Here is a 20,987-nt window from a genome sequence, read left to right on the forward strand (position 1 = left end):
AATAAGTAAATAAATACGTAAGTCTTTATATGAGGAGAGGCGTTCACCAACGGGCACTCCGACTGATTCCTGGGTGGGTTTTTCTCTGGGTCTTTCAAATTGTGAGAAAACATACCCTGCCCTCCCACAGTGTCCTGCAATGGGGTGGGATCAAGGAAACCCCCTTTCTCGCCTGGAATCTGGCCTTATTTGGTAAAAGGTGACCCCTGAGAGAGCCTCTCTGCTTTCTCGCACCCAGGCAGCGGCGACGATAGGAACAGCACAGAACGAAGCCCGGTGGAGACTCTGCAGGAGCCGCCAATCGGGGTGAGAGACCCCTTGATAAAGGGTGAATTGGGGGGATGGGGGGGGGGGGGGGTAGAAGGGTGACCAGAGAGGGCCTGACCGTTCCTCAGTCAGAAAATCCCAGAGAGTGACAACAGGAAGAAGGAATAGAAAAGAGTGCTTTTTGAGCATGTGCAGAGTGACCCTAGGAGCCCTCGGTGGCACAGCAGGTTAAACTGCTGAGCTGCCGAACTTGCTGACCAAATTACTGTACTCCTTATTACCCAAGATATTCGCTTATCCAAGCTTCTGCCGGCCTGTTTGGCTTGGATAAGTGAGACTCTACTGTATATGGATTATACAAGTCTACATATTCTACCATGGTGGTGCAGCGGATTAAACTGCTAAGCTGCAGAACTTGCTGACCAGAAGGTTGGCGATTCGAATCTGCAGGACGGGGTGAGCTCCTGTTGTTAGCCCCAGCTTCTGCCAACCTAGCAGTTCGAAAACATAAAAAATGTGAGTAGATCAATAAGTACTGTTCTTGCACGACGGTAATGGCGCTCCATGCAGTCCTTCCAGTGGCCACATGACCTTGGAGGTGTCTATGGACAACGCCGGCTCTTTGGCTTAGAAATGGAGATGAGCACCAACCCCCAGAGTCAGACATGATTAGGCTGGGGAAACCTTGACCTTTACTGGAGAGTGACCTTGGGGTGGGGGGAGTAGGAGTCTGCCTCATCCTAAGCATTCTTTCCCCACCCCTCCCTAACAGATATCGGTGGCGGTGGTCCTGGCGGTCTGCGCCTGCCTCTTCCTCTCCGTCATGCTCATCATCCTCAACAAGTGCGGCCAGAGCTCCAAGTTCGGAATCAGCCGTAAGCCCCCGCCTCCTTGTTTTGGGGCCCCTCCCCCATGCTCAGCATCCCCCCCCCCACTGCACCCCCTTCATGTCACCAGGATCCCCTTCTCCTCTTTTAGGATGGGGAGGCGGGAATAGGGGCCCAACCATTGTGCGGAGGGGCTTTGCATCATCCCTGGAGCACACCTGTCCCAGTCATAGTGAACAAATCCAATGGGAGATTCTCCCCAAGGATTCCTCTTCATCCTGGAAAGAAGTGATGAGCGGAGTGCCATCAGCTATGCTAATAATATATTGTATGTACATTTGATTTGTAAGCTGCTCTGAGTCCCCTCCAGGGTGAGAAGAGCGGGATATAAATGTAGTCAATAAATAAATAAATATTACTAATAATATTACCATATAATGATATAGTACAATATAGTAATTTAATGCTTATATTGTGCTAGGCTAATAATATATTGTATGTTCATTTGATTTGTAAGCCGCTCTGAGTCCCCTCCGGGGTGAGAAGAGCGGGATATAAATGTAGTCAATAAATAAATAAATATTACTAATAATATGACCATATAATGATATAGTACAATATAGTAATTTAATGCTTATATTGTGCTAGGCTAATAATATATTGTATGTTCATTTGATTTGTAAGCCGCTCTGAGTCCCCTCCGGGGTGAGAAGAGCGGGATATAAATGTAGTCAATAAATAAATAAATATTACTAATAATATGACCATATAATGATATAGTACAATATAGTAATTTAATGCTTCTATTGTGCTATGCTAATAATATATTGTATGTTCATTTGATTTGTAAGCCGCTCTGAGTCCCCTCCGGGGTGAGAAGAGCGGGATATAAATGTAGTCAATAATAAATAATAAATAAATTTCCAGGGACAACCGGACAAGCTCTTGGGGGGCACCAGGTGAGATATAAAGCACCCTCCGCACTCTTCTTTGCCTGACTCCTTCCACATGCTGCCTCCTCCTCTCCCCCCCCCCTACATTTCATTAGCGTCCCCCCTCCCTCCCCCTTCAGCCAGGCATCAGCTGCTAATTCACTGCTGGAATTGATTCAGGCTGTAAATGGCTTTGATCTGCCTGGATCACCCCCAAGGGGCCTGAAAGACTCAGGGCTTGTTGTTGTTGTTGGGGGGGAGGGGGGCAAGGGAGGGAGCAGCCACTTGTGGCAACCGGAGTGCGAGTCTCTGTAGCTGAGATCCTCCACCCCATAGTGTCCCAGGCCCACACAGATTCCCTTTTTATTCCTCCCATCCCATGACTGCCACACAGGGGCGGTTCAACCGTTAGGCGAAGTAGGCGGCTGCCGAAGGTGCCATCGTCTGGGGGACGCAGTTGAGGCCCATTCAGGTGCCCAGACTCTAGCTGCAAAAAGAGGGAGGGAAATGCTTCTTTTGTCGTCCCCAAAGCACCGGCCCCTTTCCTTCTTGCAAGCAAGCAGCCTGGCGCTTTGGGGAGGAGAGAAACGCCACTTCGAGCGAGGAAGAAGGCCGGGGGCTGGACGAGGAGAGAAGCGGCAAGTGACTGGTTTGGGGGCAGAAATATTGCTTGCTTACACTTGGAGCCCCGGTGGCGAAGTGCATTAAAGCACTGAGCTGGAGACCAAAAGGTCCCAGGTTCAAACCCTGGGAGCGGCGTGAGCACCCTCTGTTAGCTCCAGCTCCTGCCAACCTAGCAGTTCGAAAACATGCAAATGTGAGTAGATCAATAGGTACCGCTCTGGCGGGAAGGTAACGGCGCTCCATACAGTCATGACCTTGGAGGTGTCTATGGACAACGCCGGCTCTTCGGCTTAGAAATGGAGATGAGCACCAACCTCCAGAGTCAGACATGACTCAACTTAACATCAGGGGAAACCTTTACCTTTACTTTACACTTGGAAATTACCTAGGGCCGGCTCTGCTGCCACATTGGGTTACTTGGAAAGCTCAGCTCTGATTCCTTTTCCCGCTGACAAACCCATCATGATGGGGAGAAGAGGCAAAAAAGTCCCATCAAGGCAAAGGGTGTTTGTCTGAGCCTGGAAAACATACACCCCCTCCGAGCTTTCTCCATTGGGAAACTCACAGCAACCCAGAGACTAGAAATATTTGGTCCCTGTGCCTCAACACTGTGGTGGTCCCAGAATGAGGAGGTGAGGGGCAGCTGATGGGAATGAAGCCCTGGGGGATGATGAGGGTCACACACCCTTTTGGGGAGCAGCTTGGCCACCTCGGAAACTCCAGCCCTGCTGAAAAGATCTTCACATTCCCTTTTGAAACCAAGAAAGAGGCATAGCTTCTTCCCTTCCATTGGTTTGCAGCAGAGGCAGTTCAGCCGCCAGGCCAACTAGGCAGTTGCCTGTGGCTCCATCTTGTTGGGGGCGCCATCGAGTCCCCATTGGGGAGATGGGGCGGGATATAAAAATAAAGTTATTATTATTATTATTATTATTATTATTATTATTATTATTATTATTATTACAACTCCTGTCTCCTGCAGCCTGCCTCCGCAAGGTATTGAACTGCATTTTCTGTTGATTTGTTGTAAAACATGATGTTTTGGTGCTTAATTTGTAAAATCTTAATGTAATTTGATGTTTAATAGGCTTTTCCTTAATCCCTCCTTATTATCCAACATTTTTATTTTTCAGTGATTGGTTGGGTGGGGAGGGCGCCAAAATTCTGTTCGCCTACAATTGAAAATTACCTAGGGCCAGCTCTGGTTTGCAGTGAGCCTTGCAAAGATCAAATCAAGACGAACCCAAGAAAGAGACCCCGATGCCAGGGTCGACCCAGACCTCTTGCTGGATCTTTCTTCTTAGGGCGGGCGGGCAAGGCACTCCTTGCCCATGTGCCTGCTTCCCTTCCTCCTGCTGTTGCCAAGGCTGGGCTAAGTGGCCTCCTGGCTTCTTGCCTCCATTTGGCTTCTCAGGGTCTGCCCCCCCCCCTCGTTCTAATATCCAAGGCACAGAGTGGAGGATTTCTATCCAGCCCACCCCCAGCTCTAGCATTGGCAAGGGAGCCGTAAGGAGAGCGTTTAAGCCTCCAGTAATTACCTGAAAGGGTCCATCACCAGCAAGCCTCCCCCTATGCATCTTCATCAACGTCAAGCCAAGTTGCCTGGCGCAGGGGGAGCTCTGGGGTGAGGTTGATAATGGCTCCAAACTGGGGGAGTGGGGGGAGGAAAGGAAGCCGGCAGAAGAAAAAGAGCCCCATCCCCCTGCAAGCCAATCCAGAAAGTGGATGGCTGTTTGCAAGCCGTGGGCACAGAGAAGGACCAGCTTCATTCACCATTCGGGGGTCCGTCCAGGGAAAGAGTGGGTCAGAGAGGGTTGAAGCCCCTCCAGGCTCTAGATGCAGTTTGCATAGGGAAGAAAGAACCAATGGAGAAAATGTGTTACTGGAGCCTTTCATGGTCGGAATTTGCTCCCGTGAGCAACATGTCAGGAGAGAATGCTTCTGGAACATGGCCAGACAGCCCGGAAAACTCACAGCAACCCAGTGATTCCGGCCATGAAAGCCTTCGACAACACATTTCTTGTCTCTATTCCCAATCAGAAACTAGAAAGGAGGAAATTATAATACATTAGTTTGATCTGGCTCTCACTGCACTTGTGCTCCGCCCCTGGAGTGGCTCTCACTGCACTTGTGCTCCGCCCCACAGGGTCGGTGGCCTTGGCGCAAGAGGAGGAAATGTCGCTGCAGTTCATGAACATCGGCAGTGGAGGCAGCAGCAGCCCCCTCCCATCTGCCGAGAGCAAGCTGGAGACCCTGAAGACCAACTTCATTGAGAACCCTCAGTATTTCTGCAACACCAGTGAGTGCCTCGCCCACCTTCTCTATAGTGCCTCTGCCTCCCCTACTTCCCCTTGAGAAACTGCAAGTCTCTTCTGGTGTGAGAGAATTGGCCGTTTGCAAGGACGTTGCCCAGGGGACGCCTGGATGTTTTACCATGCAGTGGGAGGCTTCTCATATATCCCCACACGGGAAGCTGGAGCTGGCAGATGAGAGCTCACCCCGCTCTCTGGAGTCTAACCACCTCATGGGCGCTGCAGTGATCCAGCGGAGCGGTGATGGCACCTATTAGGAGACGGGGGCGGGGCCAGGGGATGGGCGGGCCCTCTTCCAAGTGCCGGAGACAGGGCTGAGCCCCTGAGGCGCCTGTTAGGACACAAGGGGTGGAGCTAGAGGAGTGGGTGTGGCTTCTTCCCAAGAGCCTGAGACAGGGCTGAGGATCTATACCTCTCCTGAGGCGCTTGTTGGAACACAGAGGGCGGAGCTAGGGAAGGGGGCGGGGTCTCCTTCCAAGAGCCCGAGACAGGGCTGAGCCTCTATATTTCTCCCGGGAGGCCTTTTAGGACTAAAGGGCGGGGCTAGGGGTGGGGGCGGGGCCTCTTCCCAAGAGCGCGAGACAGGGCTGAGCCTCTGTAGACCTCCCCTGAGGTGCTTGTTAGAACACGGGGGCGGGGTATAGATGTTCAGGCCCGTCAGGCACTTGTGAAGAGGCCCCGCCCCCTCCTCTAGCCCCGCCCCCTGTGTCCTGGCAGGCGCCGCAGGACAGGGATAGAAGCTCAGCCCTGACTCAGAGCTCGTAACTCCGCCCATCCCAGTCCTGGCCGCCCAACGAGACCAATGCAATAACAATTTAATTGTAAAACTACTCAAGCAGCAAAACACATGGAAGCGAAACAGAGGCAAATGCTAAAGAGCACAAATGCAACAAATGGAAGGTCTGGGGAAGCCAACTCGTTTGGTGGGTCTGTGGCTCACTGGGGTGAGGTTGCTTTTGTCCGATACGGCTGAAGATGCCGTGGGAGGATGGAGCAAGACTCCCTCTTCCTCAAAGCCTTGCTTTTGGAAGGCAGGAGCAGCACTAGCGCAAGCCCAAGGGGGATTTTGGCCAGGACTCGCCTTCTTCTCCGCAGGTGTCCATCACATCAAGCGCCGGGACATCATCCTGAAGTGGGAGCTGGGCGAGGGGGCTTTCGGCAAAGTCTTCCTGGCCGAGTGCTACAACCTCAGCCCCACTGAAGAGAAGATGCTGGTGGCCGTCAAGGTGAGCCAGGGATGGTTGTGGTGGGGTGTTTGGGTGGGTCTTCCACCCTTCAGTGCATGAAAGAGAGGGATTGCAACCCATGCGGCCTCCGTTCTCCCCCAGACCTTGAAAGAAGCAACAGAAAGCGCCCGGTTGGACTTCCAGCGCGAGGCGGAGCTGCTGACGGTGCTGCAACACGAGCACATTGTCCGTTTCTACGGTGTCTGCACCGACGGGGAGCCCTTGGTCATGCTCTTCGAGTACATGAAACATGGAGACCTCAACCGCTTCCTCCGGTAAGGAGAAGACAGCTTTTCCGTGTCCATCCAGACAACAGATAGCATTGGGTTGCTGTGAGTTTTCTGGGCTGTATGGCCATGTTACAGAAGCATCCTCTCCACATCTATGGCAGGCATCCTCAGAGGTTGTGAGGTCTGTTGGAAACTAGGCAAGTGGGGTTTATATATCTTTGGGAAGTCCAGACTCTTGTCTGTTTGAGGCCAGTGTAAATGTTGCCCTTGGTCAGCTTGATTAGCATTTAATGGCCTTGCAGATTCAAAACCTGGCTGCTTCCTGCCTGAGGGAATCCTTTGTTGGAAGGTGTTAGCTGGCCCTGATTGTTTCCTCAAAGGGTATAATGTTCAAGGAGTAAATATCAGAGATAAAGAGACAACCAAGTCCATATTATTCCTGGAACTGCATGAAATCTTGGGCCAGTGTCAATCATAGTAAACAAGTTAGGTCACTAACATCACTTGTGCCAAAATAGGTGTGGAAGGTGGGGAAGACCATCAGGAATTGGTCAAGTTTAGCTAAGCCAAGATTTATATTCTTTGTTTGCGGTTAGGTCACTGACATCACTTGTGCCAAAATAGGTGTGGAAGGTGGGGAAGACCATCAGCCATTGGTCAAGTTTAGCTAAGCCAAGATATATATTCTTTGTTTGAGGTTAGGTCACTGACATCACTTGTGCCAAAGTAGGTGTGGAAGGTGGGGAAGACCATCAGCCATTGGTCACGTTTAGCTAAGCCAAGATATATATTCTTTGTTTGCGGTTAGGCCACTGACATCACTTGCGCCAAAATAGGTGTGGAAGGTGGGGAAGACCATCAGCAATTGGTCAAGTTTAGCTAAGCCAAGATATATATTCTTTGTTTGCGGTTAGGTCACTGACATTACTTGTGCCAAAATAGTGTGGAAGGTGGGGAAGACCATCAGGAATTGGTCAAGTTTAGCTAAGCCAAGATATATATTCTTTGTTTGCGGTTAGGTCACAGACATCACTTGTGCCAAAATAGGTGTGGAAGGTGGGGAAGACCATCAGCCATTGGTCAAGTTTAGCTAAGCCAAGATATATATTCTTTGTTTGAGGTTAGGTCACTGACATCACTTGTGCCAAAGTAGGTGTGGAAGGTGGGGAAGACCATCAGCCATTGGTCACGTTTAGCTAAGCCAAGATATATATTCTTTGTTTGTGGCGACATGCTTTTGTGGCGGCTATTTGCATGGGTGTGTACAGCTGTTTGCCTTCTCACAGCTGTGGTGAAAATAATCTTTGCTTTTTGCATCTCTCACGAGACTGGGTTTTCTGCCTGATTTCCCTCCTGAGCCAGGACCCTTTGAAGGTCATTGTCTTACACCAGCTGTTGGGATTTCTGGGAGTTGAAGGCCAAGAACATCTGGGGACCCCAGGTTGAGAACCACTGCTCAAGAGGGAAGAGTCCCACAGGTGGGAGGGGAAGGATTAAGATCAGGGGTCCCCAAACTTTTTAAACAGGGGGCCAGTCCACGGTCCCTCAGACCGTTGGAGGGCCGGACTAGAGTTAAAAAACAAACAAACTATGAACAAATTCCTATGCACTCTGCACATGCCTCATTTTGAAGTAAAAAAAAAAAGGAACAAATACAGCCTTGAGGATGATGATGATAATATTAACAACAACAACAACAACAACAACAACAACAACAACAACAACAAGGGTTGGAAGAGAGCCCTTGGGCCACTGAGTCCAGCCCCCTTCTGCCTTTGTGCACCCAAAGCACAAGCAAAGCAACCCTGACAGATGGCCTCCTAGCCTCAATGTTAATAATAATAATAATAATAATAATAATAATAATAATAATAATAATAATAATGAGGGTTGGAAGAGACGGGCCATTGAGTCCAACCCCCTTCTGCCTTTGTGCACCAAAAGCACAAGCAAAGCACCCCTGACAGATGGCCAACCAGCCTCAATTTTAATAATAATAATAATAATAATAATAATAATAATAATAATAATAATAATAAAGAAGGTTGGAAGAGACCCCTTGGGCCATTGAGTCCAACTCCTTCTGCCTTTGTGCACCAAAAGCACAAACAAACTATCCCTGACAGATGGCCACCCAGCCTCAATTTTAATAATAATAATAATAATAATAATAATAATAATAATAATAATAATAATAATAATAATAAAGAGAGTTGGAAGAGACCCCTTGGGCCATTGAGTCCAACTCCTTCTGCCTTTGTGCACCAAAAGCACAAACAAACTATCCCTGACAGATGGCCACCCAGCCTCAATATTAATAATAATAATAATAATAATAATAATAATAATAATAATAATAATAATAATAATGGTTGTAAGAGAAGAAGAGACCCCTTGGGCCATTTAGCCCAACCCCTTCTGCCCTTGTGCTGTGTGGGCCAGATAAATGCCTTTGATGGGCTGCATCCGGCCCCCGGGCCTTAGTTTGGGGACCCCTGATTTAGATGATCTTGTTCTCCTGACCACAGATAGATTCCATGTCTAATCTAACCTGGCCATCTCCAAAGACGAGGTCTTCTCCCTCCCTTGGCACCCTCTGCCACGGCTGTTGCTGGGCTGAATTGTCCCAGCCTGGCCCTCCTCCCGCCGGTGCCCCCTCCCGTTGCAAGTGCCTCCTCCCTTCTCCATTACTGGAGCAGCTTTGCCCGCCAACCCCCACCCCACCCCTGCTAATGCAATCTTCCCTTGCAATATTGATTAGATTAGCTGTCTGAGAGGCTCAAATTGAGGGAGATTGGCCATCAGCTGGAATAAGCAGAGGCTCTTTCGATTGGCCCCCCAGGTATTGCCGATAGACAGGAGCTGCCAACGGGCCCCGCTTAGCCTTCCCGGGATGAGGGCAGGAGCGCGGCGCTTTGATGATTATGGTTATGAGACTTGGCATTAATGGCAGGGCTTTACCGGAGACCTGGGCTCTGCACCGCAGCCGCTTCATCCAACACTGTCAGCTGTGCTTTGTCTCATGCCAGGCCACCCTGGCGGGGAGGGGGCCGTGCCCGCGGTCACCAAGTCCATTGCTAGGTCCATCTGCCTTTGCATGCAAACCTAGGGGTGGCATTGCGCTCCTGAGTGGGGGGCATTTGGCCGGCTACGGTTGAGACCAAGGTCCACAATTGTGCAGGACAGAGTTGAAAAGCAAGTTCTGATAAAGCACACACCATCTATTATAATGTTTTAAAGGCAGTTATAGCAGAAATTAGGGGGCCCTGGTGGCACAGACTCTGGCAGAAACCAGTGTTGCCGTGTCATACAATTGTAATAATAATAATAATAATAATAATAATAATAATAATAATAATAATAATAATAAGATCTCAGCCGGCATTTGGAAACAATAGACATTGACAAAATCACCATCTGCCAACTGCAAAAGGCCACCCTACTGGGATCTACACACATCATCAGAAAATACATCACACAGTCCTAGACACTTGGGAAGTGTTCGACTTGTGGTCTTGCGAAACGAAATCCAGCATGTCTGTCTTGTTTGCTGTGCCATACAACGTCGTTGTGTTGATAATAATAATACATCACACAGTCCTAGACACTTGGGAAGTGTTCGACTTGTGATTTTGTGATATGAAATCCAGCATATCTATCTTGTTTGCTGTGTCATAATAATAATAATAATAATAATAATAATAATAATAATAATAATAATAATAATAACAGGAAAAACTCAGCCGCTCTCAGGACCTCAAGATTGAACTTCAAAGACTCTGGCAGAAACCAGTGCAGGTGGTCCCGATGGTAATGGGCACACTGGGTGCCGTGCCAAAAGATCTCAGCTGGCATTTAGAAACAATAGAAATTGACAAAATTACAATCTGCCAACTGCAAAAGGCCACCCTGCTGGGATCTGCAGCATCATCTGAAAATACATCACACAGTCCTAGACACTTGGGAAGTGTTCTAGACACTTGGGAAGTATAATAATAATTATAATTCACTATTATAATTGTATATTTATATTACATGCAATATTACTAATAATATTGCAATATAGTTGTATAATATAATACATTGTATGTATATATACTTGTAAACCGCCCTGAGTCCCCTTCGGGGTGGGAAGGGCGGGATATAAATGTTGCAAATAAATAAATAATAAATAAATAAACTTTCTGCTTTTGGCTTCCTCGGCTGGTTCTCCTGCAAACCAACGTCCCTCCTCAACTCCTTGCAGGTCCCACGGTCCAGACGCAAAGATCCTGGACAACGGGGTCAACAGCCAGTCCTTTGGGCAGCTGACCCTCAGCCAGATGCTGCAGATCGCCACCCAGATTGCCTCTGGGATGGTCTACCTCGCCTCCCTGCATTTCGTCCACCGGGACTTGGCCACCCGGAACTGCCTGGTGGGACACAACATGGTGGTGAAGATTGGAGACTTTGGCATGTCCCGGGACATCTACAGCACTGACTATTACCGGGTGAGTTGGGGAGGGAGATGACTTTCCATCCTAGGCCATCTGTTAGGATTCATCCTGGACTACTCAAGTCTAAATGTAGTCAGATAGATGATAGAGTTAGATTGAGGGAATCCTTTCCCTGTTTCCAAAACATGCCTAGATAGGATTCACCATTGTTTCCTGCTTCCCGTCCTATTTAGGTCAGCCCACCCTTTGATGTTCCTAGAAATGTAATCTCTCCTAGGGCTCTGATGTAACTTCCCCAATTTGGTCCTTTGGAATGTTTCTGACCCTAGAGAAGAAGCGACCCATGAGGCTTGGTCGCCATTCCAGCTTCCTGCTTTGTTCCAGAGAGGACGCACCTCTGTCCTCTATTAGTCAAGATGTAGTTATCTACAGAGCTTTGTTATTTTAATCCCTCTATGTGTATTAGAACAGGATAGATTAGCCAGTTAGTTCCTAACCTTTTCTATCCTTCAATGGGTTTCTTTTTACCTCAATAAATACTTTTAATCCTTAAAGCTGGAGCCTCCGTGGCCTAGTGGATTAAAGCCTTGTGACTTGAAGGTTGGGTTGCTGACCTGAAGGCTGTCAGGTTCGAATCCCATCCGGGGAGAGCGCGGATGAGCTCCCTCTATCAGCTCCAGCTCCATGCGGGGACATGAGAGAAGCCTCCCACAAGGATGGTTAAAACATCAAAACATCCGGGCGTCCCCTGGGCAACGTCCTTGCAGACGGCCAATTCTCTCACACCAGAAGCAACTCAGGTTGCTCCTGACACGAAAAAAAAAAAATCCTTAAAGCTAACTTTGAATCCCCTTTGCCTTCCTGAATACACAGAGGCCTTCCAAAACTCACACCGTGTAAGTCTCACGCTGCTGCAATTCTTTACTCTGCTATTTTAATGGGCATTTACCTCATAAAGAGGGTGATTAGAGCTTAACGGCTCTTCCATTCCCAACGCCATCTCCACCAGCTTGGATGGACGTTGGATTGACCGCTGTCCTTGGTCCCAGGGTTGTCTCCTTGGCCACTCCAGCCTTGGCATTGCCTCTGGGCCCAGCCTGCCGTTCTGCTTTGGCTATTCTCTGTTTCCTGGCGGAGTGGCGAGCCTGAATCCGTGCTCACAAGGAGTCTTTCATTGGGGTGCACCATGGTCCCTGCTCTCTCTCTCTCTTTCCCACCCCTCCTCAAGGGTTCCATGGGGATTGCCCTCTCTGACCCTTTTTTCCCTTTTAGCTCCTGCCTTGAACCCCTCTATACATATTTAATGGAGCCCTGGGTGGAAAATCCTGTAAGCACTTAGTCAGTGGAAAACACGGGAGTGCTGGCTGGGGGGCAGCCATGGAAGGGTTCGTTGAAAGCGGGCAGATGGAGTAAACAAGGGGAGGGGGAAAGGGAGGTGACTGGAAAGTTCCCAGGTTCCCAATGGGACAACTGGAGGGGGGGTGGCAGCGGAGTCTGTGCCCAGTTCTCCCAGCACTGTTTTCCTGTCTTTGGCTTGAGTGCTCTTCCAGGAACGCTCTTGTGTGTCCTTTTCTTGGCCTCCTCCACGTGCTGGCACCTACTCCAAGATGCATGGCTCACTTTCTTTTCCAAGGTTCTCCTTGCCAGAAGAGAGAGGTGGGGGGGGGGGCATTCTCTTGTTGCCTGCCCCTTGTATATTTATTTATTTATTTATTTACAGTATTTCTCACCCCGAAAGGGACTCAGGGTGGATCGCATCTATATATATAAAAGGGTAATGACATTTCGGCCTAGGACAAAACAACAAAACTAAAGGCCCCCCAACCTCGAAAATTGACAGCACAACCCCGCATCCATGCCTCTACGTTCATACAACAAAAAGAAAAGAAAAATAAAGTCCTAATTAGAGGGAGAGGAATAATTGTTTTTATCCTATTGCTGCCAGTTAGAAGGCTAAGCTCTGCCCACTTGGTCTCCTAGCAACCCACTCAGCCCAGGGGACAGACAGAGTTAGGCCTCACTTAGGCCTCTTCCACACTGCCCATAAAATACAGATTATCTGATTTTAACTGGATTACATGGCAGTGTAGACTCAAGGCCCTTCCACACAGCTATATAACCCATTTATAATGGACTTAATGTAAGGTAAAACCTTTACCTTTTACCTTAACTACCACCAATTCCTCAATACTTTTATTTCCCATACCACCATACTTCGCCACAGCAACGCATGGCCGGGCACAGCTAGTTACACATATAAGACAAACATTCAATGCCTTAACATAGAACAAAGACAGAGACAAACGCAGGCTCCCAGCTGGCCTCGAACTCATGACCTCTTGGTCAGAGTGATTTGTTGCAGCTGGCTGCTCACCAGCCTGCGCCACAGCCCGGGCCTTCTAGTCCCTGGAGCCTTCAATAGACAAATCTTGGAGGAGAGACATGGAGGCAAGAGCCAAAGGACACCAACCTCTGCTTTGTCCGGTGCCAAAGGCCTTTCAGCGTCCAAACCATCATGTTTACCTCTCCTCTCTCCGCCTTCTGACTTCTGTTCCAAACAAACACACAGGTCGGAGGCCGGACCATGTTGCCCATCCGATGGATGCCTCCGGAGAGCATCCTGTACCGGAAGTTCACCACAGAGAGCGACATCTGGAGCTTCGGGGTTGTTCTTTGGGAAATCTTCACCTATGGGAAGCAGCCGTGGTACCAGCTCTCCAACACGGAGGTAACAGCAAGGGGTTGGTGGGCACTGCATTTGGGGGTCCCTATGTAGACTATGGCCCCTGGTGGCTCAGTGTGTTAAAGTGCTGAGCTGCTGAACTTGCGGACCAAAAGGTCCCAGGTTCAAATACCGGGAGCGGAGTGAGCACCTGCTGTTAGCCCCAGCTTCTGCCAACCTAGCAGTTTGAAAACATGCCAATGTGAGTAGATCAATAGGTACCGCTCCGGCAGGAAGGTAACGGCGCTCCATGCAGTCCTGCCAGTGGCCACATGACCTTGGAGGTGTCTATGGACAATGCCAGTTCTTGGGCTTAGAAATGGAGATGAGCACCAACCCCCAGAGTGTGAGTAGATCAATAGGTACGGCTCTGGTGGGAAGGTAACGGCGCTCCATGCAGTCATGCCAGTGGCCACATGACCTTAGAGGTGTCTATGGACAATGCCAGCTCTTGGGCTTAGAAATGGAGATGAGCACCAACCCCCAGAGTGTGAGTAGATCAATAGGTACGGCTCTGGTGGGAAGGTAACGGCGCTCCATGCAGTCATGCCAGTGGCCACATGACCTTGGAGGTGTCTATGGACAATGCCAGCTCTTGGGCTTAGAAATGGAGATGAGCACCAACCCCCAGAGTGTGAGTAGATCAATAGGTACGGCTCTGGTGGGAAGGTAACGGCGCTCCATGCAGTCATGCCAGTGGCCACATGACCTTAGAGGTGTCTATGGACAATGCCAGCTCTTGGGCTTAGAAATGGAGATGAGCACCAACCCCCAGAGTGTGAGTAGATCAATAGGTACGGCTCTGGCGGGAAGGTAACGGCGCTCCATGCAGTCATGCCAGTGGCCACATGACCTTGGAGGTGTCTATGGACAACGCCAGCTCTTGGGCTTAGAAATGGAGATGAGCACCAACCCCCAGAGTGTGAGTAGATCAATAGGTACGGCTCTGGCGGGAAGGTAACGGCGCTCCATGCAGTCATGCCAGTGGCCACATGACCTTGGAGGTGTCTATGGACAATGCCAGCTCTTGGGCTTAGAAATGGAGATGAGCACCAACCCCCAGAGTGTGAGTAGATCAATAGGTACGGCTCTGGCGGGAAGGTAACGGCGCTCCATGCAGTCATGCCAGTGGCCACATGACCTTGGAGGTGTCTATGGACAACGCCAGCTCTTGGGCTTAGAAATGGAGATGAGCACCAACCCCCAGAGTGTGAGTAGATCAATAGGTACGGCTCTGGCGGGAAGGTAACGGCGCTCCATGCAGTCATGCCAGTGGCCACATGACCTTGGAGGTGTCTATGGACAATGCCAGCTCTTGGGCTTAGAAATGGAGATGAGCACCAACCCCCAGAGTGTGAGTAGATCAATAGGTACGGCTCTGGCGGGAAGGTAACGGCGCTCCATGCAGTCATGCCAGTGGCCACATGACCTTGGAGGTGTCTATGGACAACGCCAGCTCTTGGGCTTAGAAATGGAGATGAGCACCAACCCCCAGAGTGTGAGTAGATCAATAGGTGCGGCTCTGGCGGGAAGGTAACGGCGCTCCATGCAGTCATGCCAGTGGCCACATGACCTTGGAGGTGTCTATGGACAACGCCAGCTCTTGGGCTTAGAAATGGAGATGAGCACCAACCCCCAGAGTGTGAGTAGATCAATAGGTACGGCTCTGGCGGGAAGGTAACGGCGCTCCATGCAGTCATGCCAGTGGCCACATGACCTTGGAGGTGTCTATGGACAATGCCAGCTCTTGGGCTTAGAAATGGAGATGAGCACCAACCCCCAGAGTGTGAGTAGATCAATAGGTACGGCTCTGGCGGGAAGGTAACGGCGCTCCATGCAGTCATGCCAGTGGCCACATGACCTTGGAGGTGTCTATGGACAACGCCAGCTCTTGGGCTTAGAAATGGAGATGAGCACCAACCCCCAGAGTGTGAGTAGATCAATAGGTACGGCTCTGGCGGGAAGGTAACGGCGCTCCATGCAGTCATGCCAGTGGCCACATGACCTTGGAGGTGTCTATGGACAATGCCAGCTCTTGGGCTTAGAAATGGAGATGAGCACCAACCCCCAGAGTGTGAGTAGATCAATAGGTACGGCTCTGGCGGGAAGGTAACGGCGCTCCATGCAGTCATGCCAGTGGCCACATGACCTTGGAGGTGTCTATGGACAACGCCAGCTCTTGGGCTTAGAAATGGAGATGAGCACCAACCCCCAGAGTGTGAGTAGATCAATAGGTGCGGCTCTGGCGGGAAGGTAACGGCGCTCCATGCAGTCATGCCAGTGGCCACATGACCTTGGAGGTGTCTATGGACAACGCCAGCTCTTGGGCTTAGAAATGGAGATGAGCACCAACCCCCAGAGTGTGAGTAGATCAATAGGTACGGCTCTGGCGGGAAGGTAACGGCGCTCCATGCAGTCATGCCAGTGGCCACATGACCTTGGAGGTGTCTATGGACAATGCCAGCTCTTGGGCTTAGAAATGGAGATGAGCACCAACCCCCAGAGTGTGAGTAGATCAATAGGTACGGCTCTGGCGGGAAGGTAACGGCGCTCCATGCAGTCATGCCAGTGGCCACATGACCTTGGAGGTGTCTATGGACAACGCCAGCTCTTGGGCTTAGAAATGGAGATGAGCACCAACCCCCAGAGTGTGAGTTGATCAATAGGTACGGCTCTGGCGGGAAGGTAACGGCGCTCCATGCAGTCATGCCAGTGGCCACATGACCTTGGAGGTGTCTATGGACAACGCCGGCTCTTGGGCTTAGAAATGGAGATGAGCCCCAACCCCCAGAGTGTGAGTAGATCAATAGGTACGGCTCTGGCGGGAAGGTAACGGCGCTCCATGCAGTCATGCCAGTGGCCACATGACCTTGGAGGTGTCTATGGACAATGCCAGCTCTTGGGCTTAGAAATGGAGATGAGCACCAACCCCCAGAGTGTGAGTAGATCAATAGGTACGGCTCTGGCGGGAAGGTAACGGCGCTCCATGCAGTCATGCCAGTGGCCACATGACCTTGGAGGTGTCTATGGACAACGCCAGCTCTTGGGCTTAGAAATGGAGATGAGCACCAACCCCCAGAGTGTGAGTAGATCAATAGGTACGGCTCTGGCGGGAAGGTAACGGCGCTCCATGCAGTCATGCCAGTGGCCACATGACCTTGGAGGTGTCTATGGACAATGCCAGCTCTTGGGCTTAGAAATGGAGATGAGCACCAACCCCCAGAGTGTGAGTAGATCAATAGGTGCGGCTCTGGCGGGAAGGTAACGGCGCTCCATGCAGTCATGCCAGTGGCCACATGACCTTGGAGGTGTCTATGGACAACGCCGGCTCTTGGGCTTAGAAATGGAGATGAGCCCCAACCCCCAGAGTGTGAGTAGATCAATAGGTACGGCTCTGGCGGGAAGGTAACGGCGCTCCATGCAGTCATGCCAGTGGCCACATGACCTTGGAGGTGTCTATGGACAATGCCAGCTCTTGGGCTTAGAAATGGAGATGAGCACCAACCCCCAGAGTGTGAGTAGATCAATAGGTACGGCTCTGGCGGGAAGGTAACGGCGCTCCATGCAGTCATGCCAGTGGCCACATGACCTTGGAGGTGTCTATGGACAACGCCAGCTCTTGGGCTTAGAAATGGAGATGAGCACCAACCCCCAGAGTGTGAGTAGATCAATAGGTACGGCTCTGGCGGGAAGGTAACGGCGCTCCATGCAGTCATGCCAGTGGCCACATGACCTTGGAGGTGTCTATGGACAATGCCAGCTCTTGGGCTTAGAAATGGAGATGAGCACCAACCCCCAGAGTCGGTCACAACTTGACTTAACGTCAGGGGAAAACCTTTACCTGTACCTTACAATAATAATAATAATAATAATAATAATAATAATAATAATAATAATAATAATACATCACACAGTCCTAGACACTTGGGAAGGGTTCGACTTGTGATTTTGTGATACGGAATCCAGCATATCTATCTTGTTTGCTGTGTCATAAAATAATAATAATAATAATAATAATAATTATTATTATTATTATTATTATACATCACACAGTCCTAGACACTTGGGAAGAGTCCGACATGGGATCCAATACAACAGCCAGCAGAGTGTCTGCTGTAGACTCAACTTGTTGTGTTTCAAATAATAATAATAACAATAATAATAATAATAGGAATATAATAATAATAATAATAATAATAATAATAATAATAATAATAATAATAATAATAATAATAGGAATCTGCTTGGGAATTTTAACCTACAAATTTTGGGGGTTCACTTCCCATCAGCACATCCAATGGCAATGGATTATGGGAGTTGCAATAATAATAATAATAATAATAATAATAATAATAATAATAATAATAATAATAATAGGAATATAATAATAATAATAATATAGGAATAATAATAATAATAATAATAATAATAATAATAATAATAATAATAATAATAATAATAGGAATCTGCTTGGGAATTTTAACCTACAAATTTTGAGGGTTCACTTCCCATCAGCACACCTAATGGCAACGGATTATGGGAGTTGCAATAATAATAATAATAATAATAATAATAATAATAATAATAATAATAATAATAATAATAATAAGTTTATTTATATCCCGCCTCCATCTCCCCCGAAGGGGACTCGGGGCGGCTTACAGCAAAATCAGATACAAAACAATGATAAAATAAAATATGAAACATCAAAGAACAATAACAAAAACCAATCATAATATATACACAGCAACCGAAAAAACACAACGCGGTATTCAAACATCGAATTAAAAACAATGAGGTTGCAAGAGTGGATGAGCAAGGTGCACATTATAAGCAAGGTGCACATTATAGCATTCCACAAAACCCAACACACTTCCCTCCCACGCTGCAGTGAGTTAGCTCTTCTTTCCATAAGTGGGGCAGGGCAGGGCATAGGGGCTTTTGGGGCCCTGTCAGTGTGCCGATTGCTTCTCCACCTTCTTTCTCTGCAGGCGATCGAGTGCATCACCCAGGGCCGGGAGCTGGAGAGACCCCGGACGTGCCCCTCCGAGGTCTACGACATCATGCAGAGCTGCTGGCAAAGGGAACCCCAACAACGGCAGAACATGCGGGCCATCCACCACCGGCTGCAGGCCCTTGCCAAAGCCCCCCCGGTCTATTTAGCTGTCCTCAGCTAAGATGCAAACTGGAGGCGGCGTATAAGATGCTCCGTCCATCCAGGACCCCCCTCCCGCTACAGCTGGAGTTTCACCAAAGATTCCCACCCCCATTCCCCACAAATGACAGCCAGAAATGATGGAAGTGAATGGCCACATGAGCCACTTCGCTCGTCTATGTATCTGCAAAGAAACAAGCAGACGGGGCTCTTGTTTCCAGAAGATGCAGGAGTTTGGAGAGCAGGCAGAAAGAGTTCTTGTATGCCATGTGTGTTGCCTTGTTGTAATGGCGAAAGGCAACGGAGGGCGGCTGGGAAAGCATTATTTATTGTGATACGCTTTAGGTCTTTATTCTAATTAATCGCTTCTGCCAGAGAGGGAGGGAGGGTGGGTGGGCATCCGGAAACGCCTTCGTCAAACTAGACGGTCTTTCTCATCGTGAGAGTCTGTGAAGGATGTTTGCGAGGGCAAAGCTGTGACCCAAACACAACCAAAGTCCTCCTTGTGGGTTTTCTTGATATTAAACTCTAATTAATCCGGCGCTCCTTCTTCCCATGCCGTTGAAAGCCGTCGCTGGCCTCGTCTCCTCCAAAGCCACAGGTCTCTTTACTTCTGCCGCAGCTCTTTTGCCTTGGAAAGCCAAACTATAGGACTGGTCCTTGTAACAAAAAACATCCAAACAGGAGGCTAGAGCCAAACCCAGCTGGCACAAGAAGGTGGCTCGTCCTCCTGAGGCCCAGTGGTCAAATCAATCAATCAATCTTTATTACGGTCCAAAAGCCCAATATGCTCAGCAGAAAAAGTGCACAGCAGATTCATAAACGGATTAGACCTCTAGCGAGGTGCATATGAACAAGGGTAAAAACACTACAAATACAGTAGAGTCTCACTTATCCAACATAAACAAGCCGGTAGAACATTGGATAAGCGAATATGTTGGATAATAAGGAGAGATTAAGGAGAAGCCTATTAAACATCAAATTAGGTTATGATTTTACAAATTAAGCACCAAAACATCATGTTATACAACAATTTGACAGAAAAAGTAGTTCAGTATGCAGTAATGCTACGTAGTAATTACTGTATTTACGAATTTCGCACCAAAATATCACGATATATTGAAAACATTGACTACAAAAATGCCTTGGATAATCCAGAACGTTGGATAAGCGAGTGTTGGATAAGTGAGACTCTACTGTATATACAAGGCAAGATTCAACCTGAGTCTAATCTTGGCTTCCTCAGAGAGAAATTTGGCAACAGCCAAGGTCACCTAATAAAAACTTTACTTGGAATTGGGCAGATCTACCGGGTAGGTGGCTCAGTAGTGGGTTAATAATATGTAGCTGAGCCTGCTTGTGAAAACTGCAGGACAAGACGATCCTGATACATACGAGAGTTATCCAGAAAGTAGATTACGTTTTGGAATTAAAAATGAACCAAGTATAGGAGAAAACATTGACCATATGCAGTTGAAAGCCACACCCAAATACCACTTCTCAACATAGTTGCCATTCAAATCTGGGCACTTATCATAGCGATGAATGAGCTTGGCAACTCCTTCCCCACAAAACTCTGCCGCTTGCGCCCTCAAAAAGTATAGGAGAAAACATTTACCATATGCAGTTGAAAGCCACACCCAAATACCACATCTCACGTAGTCGCCATTCAAATCTAGGCACTTATCATAGCGATGAATGAGCTTGGCAACTCCTTCCCCACCAAAGTCTGCCACTTGCGTCCTCAAAAAGTATAGGAGAAAACATTTACCATATGCAGTTGAAAGCCACACCCAAATACCACTTCTCAACATAGTTGCCATTCAAATCTGGGCACTTATCATAGCGATGAATGAGCTTGGCAACTCCTTCCCCACAAAACTCTGCCGTTTGCGCCCTCAAAAAGTATAGGAGAAAACATTTACCATATGCAGTTGAAAGCCACACCCAAATACCACTTCTCAACATAGTCTCCATTCAAATCTAGGCACTGATCATAGCGATGAATAAGCTTGGCAACTCCTTCCCACAAAACTCTGCCGCTTGCGCCCTCAAAAAGTATAGGAGAAAACATTTACCATATGCAGTTGAAAGCCACACCCAAATACCACTTCTCAACATAGTCGCCACTCAAATCTAGGCACTGATCATAGCGATGAATGAGCTTGGCAACTCCTTCCCCACAAAACTCTGCCGCTTGCGCCCTCAAAAAGTATAGGAGAAAACATTTACCATATGCAGTTGAAAGCCACACCCAAA

The 20,987-nt window shown here is 48.6% G+C and overlaps 1 protein-coding gene across 1 annotated transcript in view; it reads left to right on the forward strand.

The window, feature by feature from the left end:
• Positions 1–20,033, forward strand: part of ntrk1 (neurotrophic receptor tyrosine kinase 1) — a 45,697-nt gene extending 25,664 nt beyond the window's left edge. The window contains exons 9-16 of the mRNA XM_062965113.1: positions 239–306; positions 1,040–1,142; positions 4,794–4,946; positions 6,055–6,185; positions 6,288–6,460; positions 10,662–10,905; positions 13,421–13,579; positions 18,565–20,033. Of these exons, the coding sequence (XP_062821183.1) occupies positions 239–306; positions 1,040–1,142; positions 4,794–4,946; positions 6,055–6,185; positions 6,288–6,460; positions 10,662–10,905; positions 13,421–13,579; positions 18,565–18,750 (1,217 nt within the window). The 3' untranslated portion in view covers positions 18,751–20,033. The remainder of the gene's footprint in view (positions 1–238; positions 307–1,039; positions 1,143–4,793; positions 4,947–6,054; positions 6,186–6,287; positions 6,461–10,661; positions 10,906–13,420; positions 13,580–18,564) is intronic.
• Positions 20,034–20,987: the final 954 nt, after the last annotated feature.

Source organism: Anolis carolinensis, unplaced genomic scaffold, assembly GCF_035594765.1.
Source record: "Anolis carolinensis isolate JA03-04 unplaced genomic scaffold, rAnoCar3.1.pri scaffold_14, whole genome shotgun sequence".
Lineage (NCBI taxonomy): Eukaryota > Metazoa > Chordata > Lepidosauria > Squamata > Dactyloidae > Anolis > Anolis carolinensis.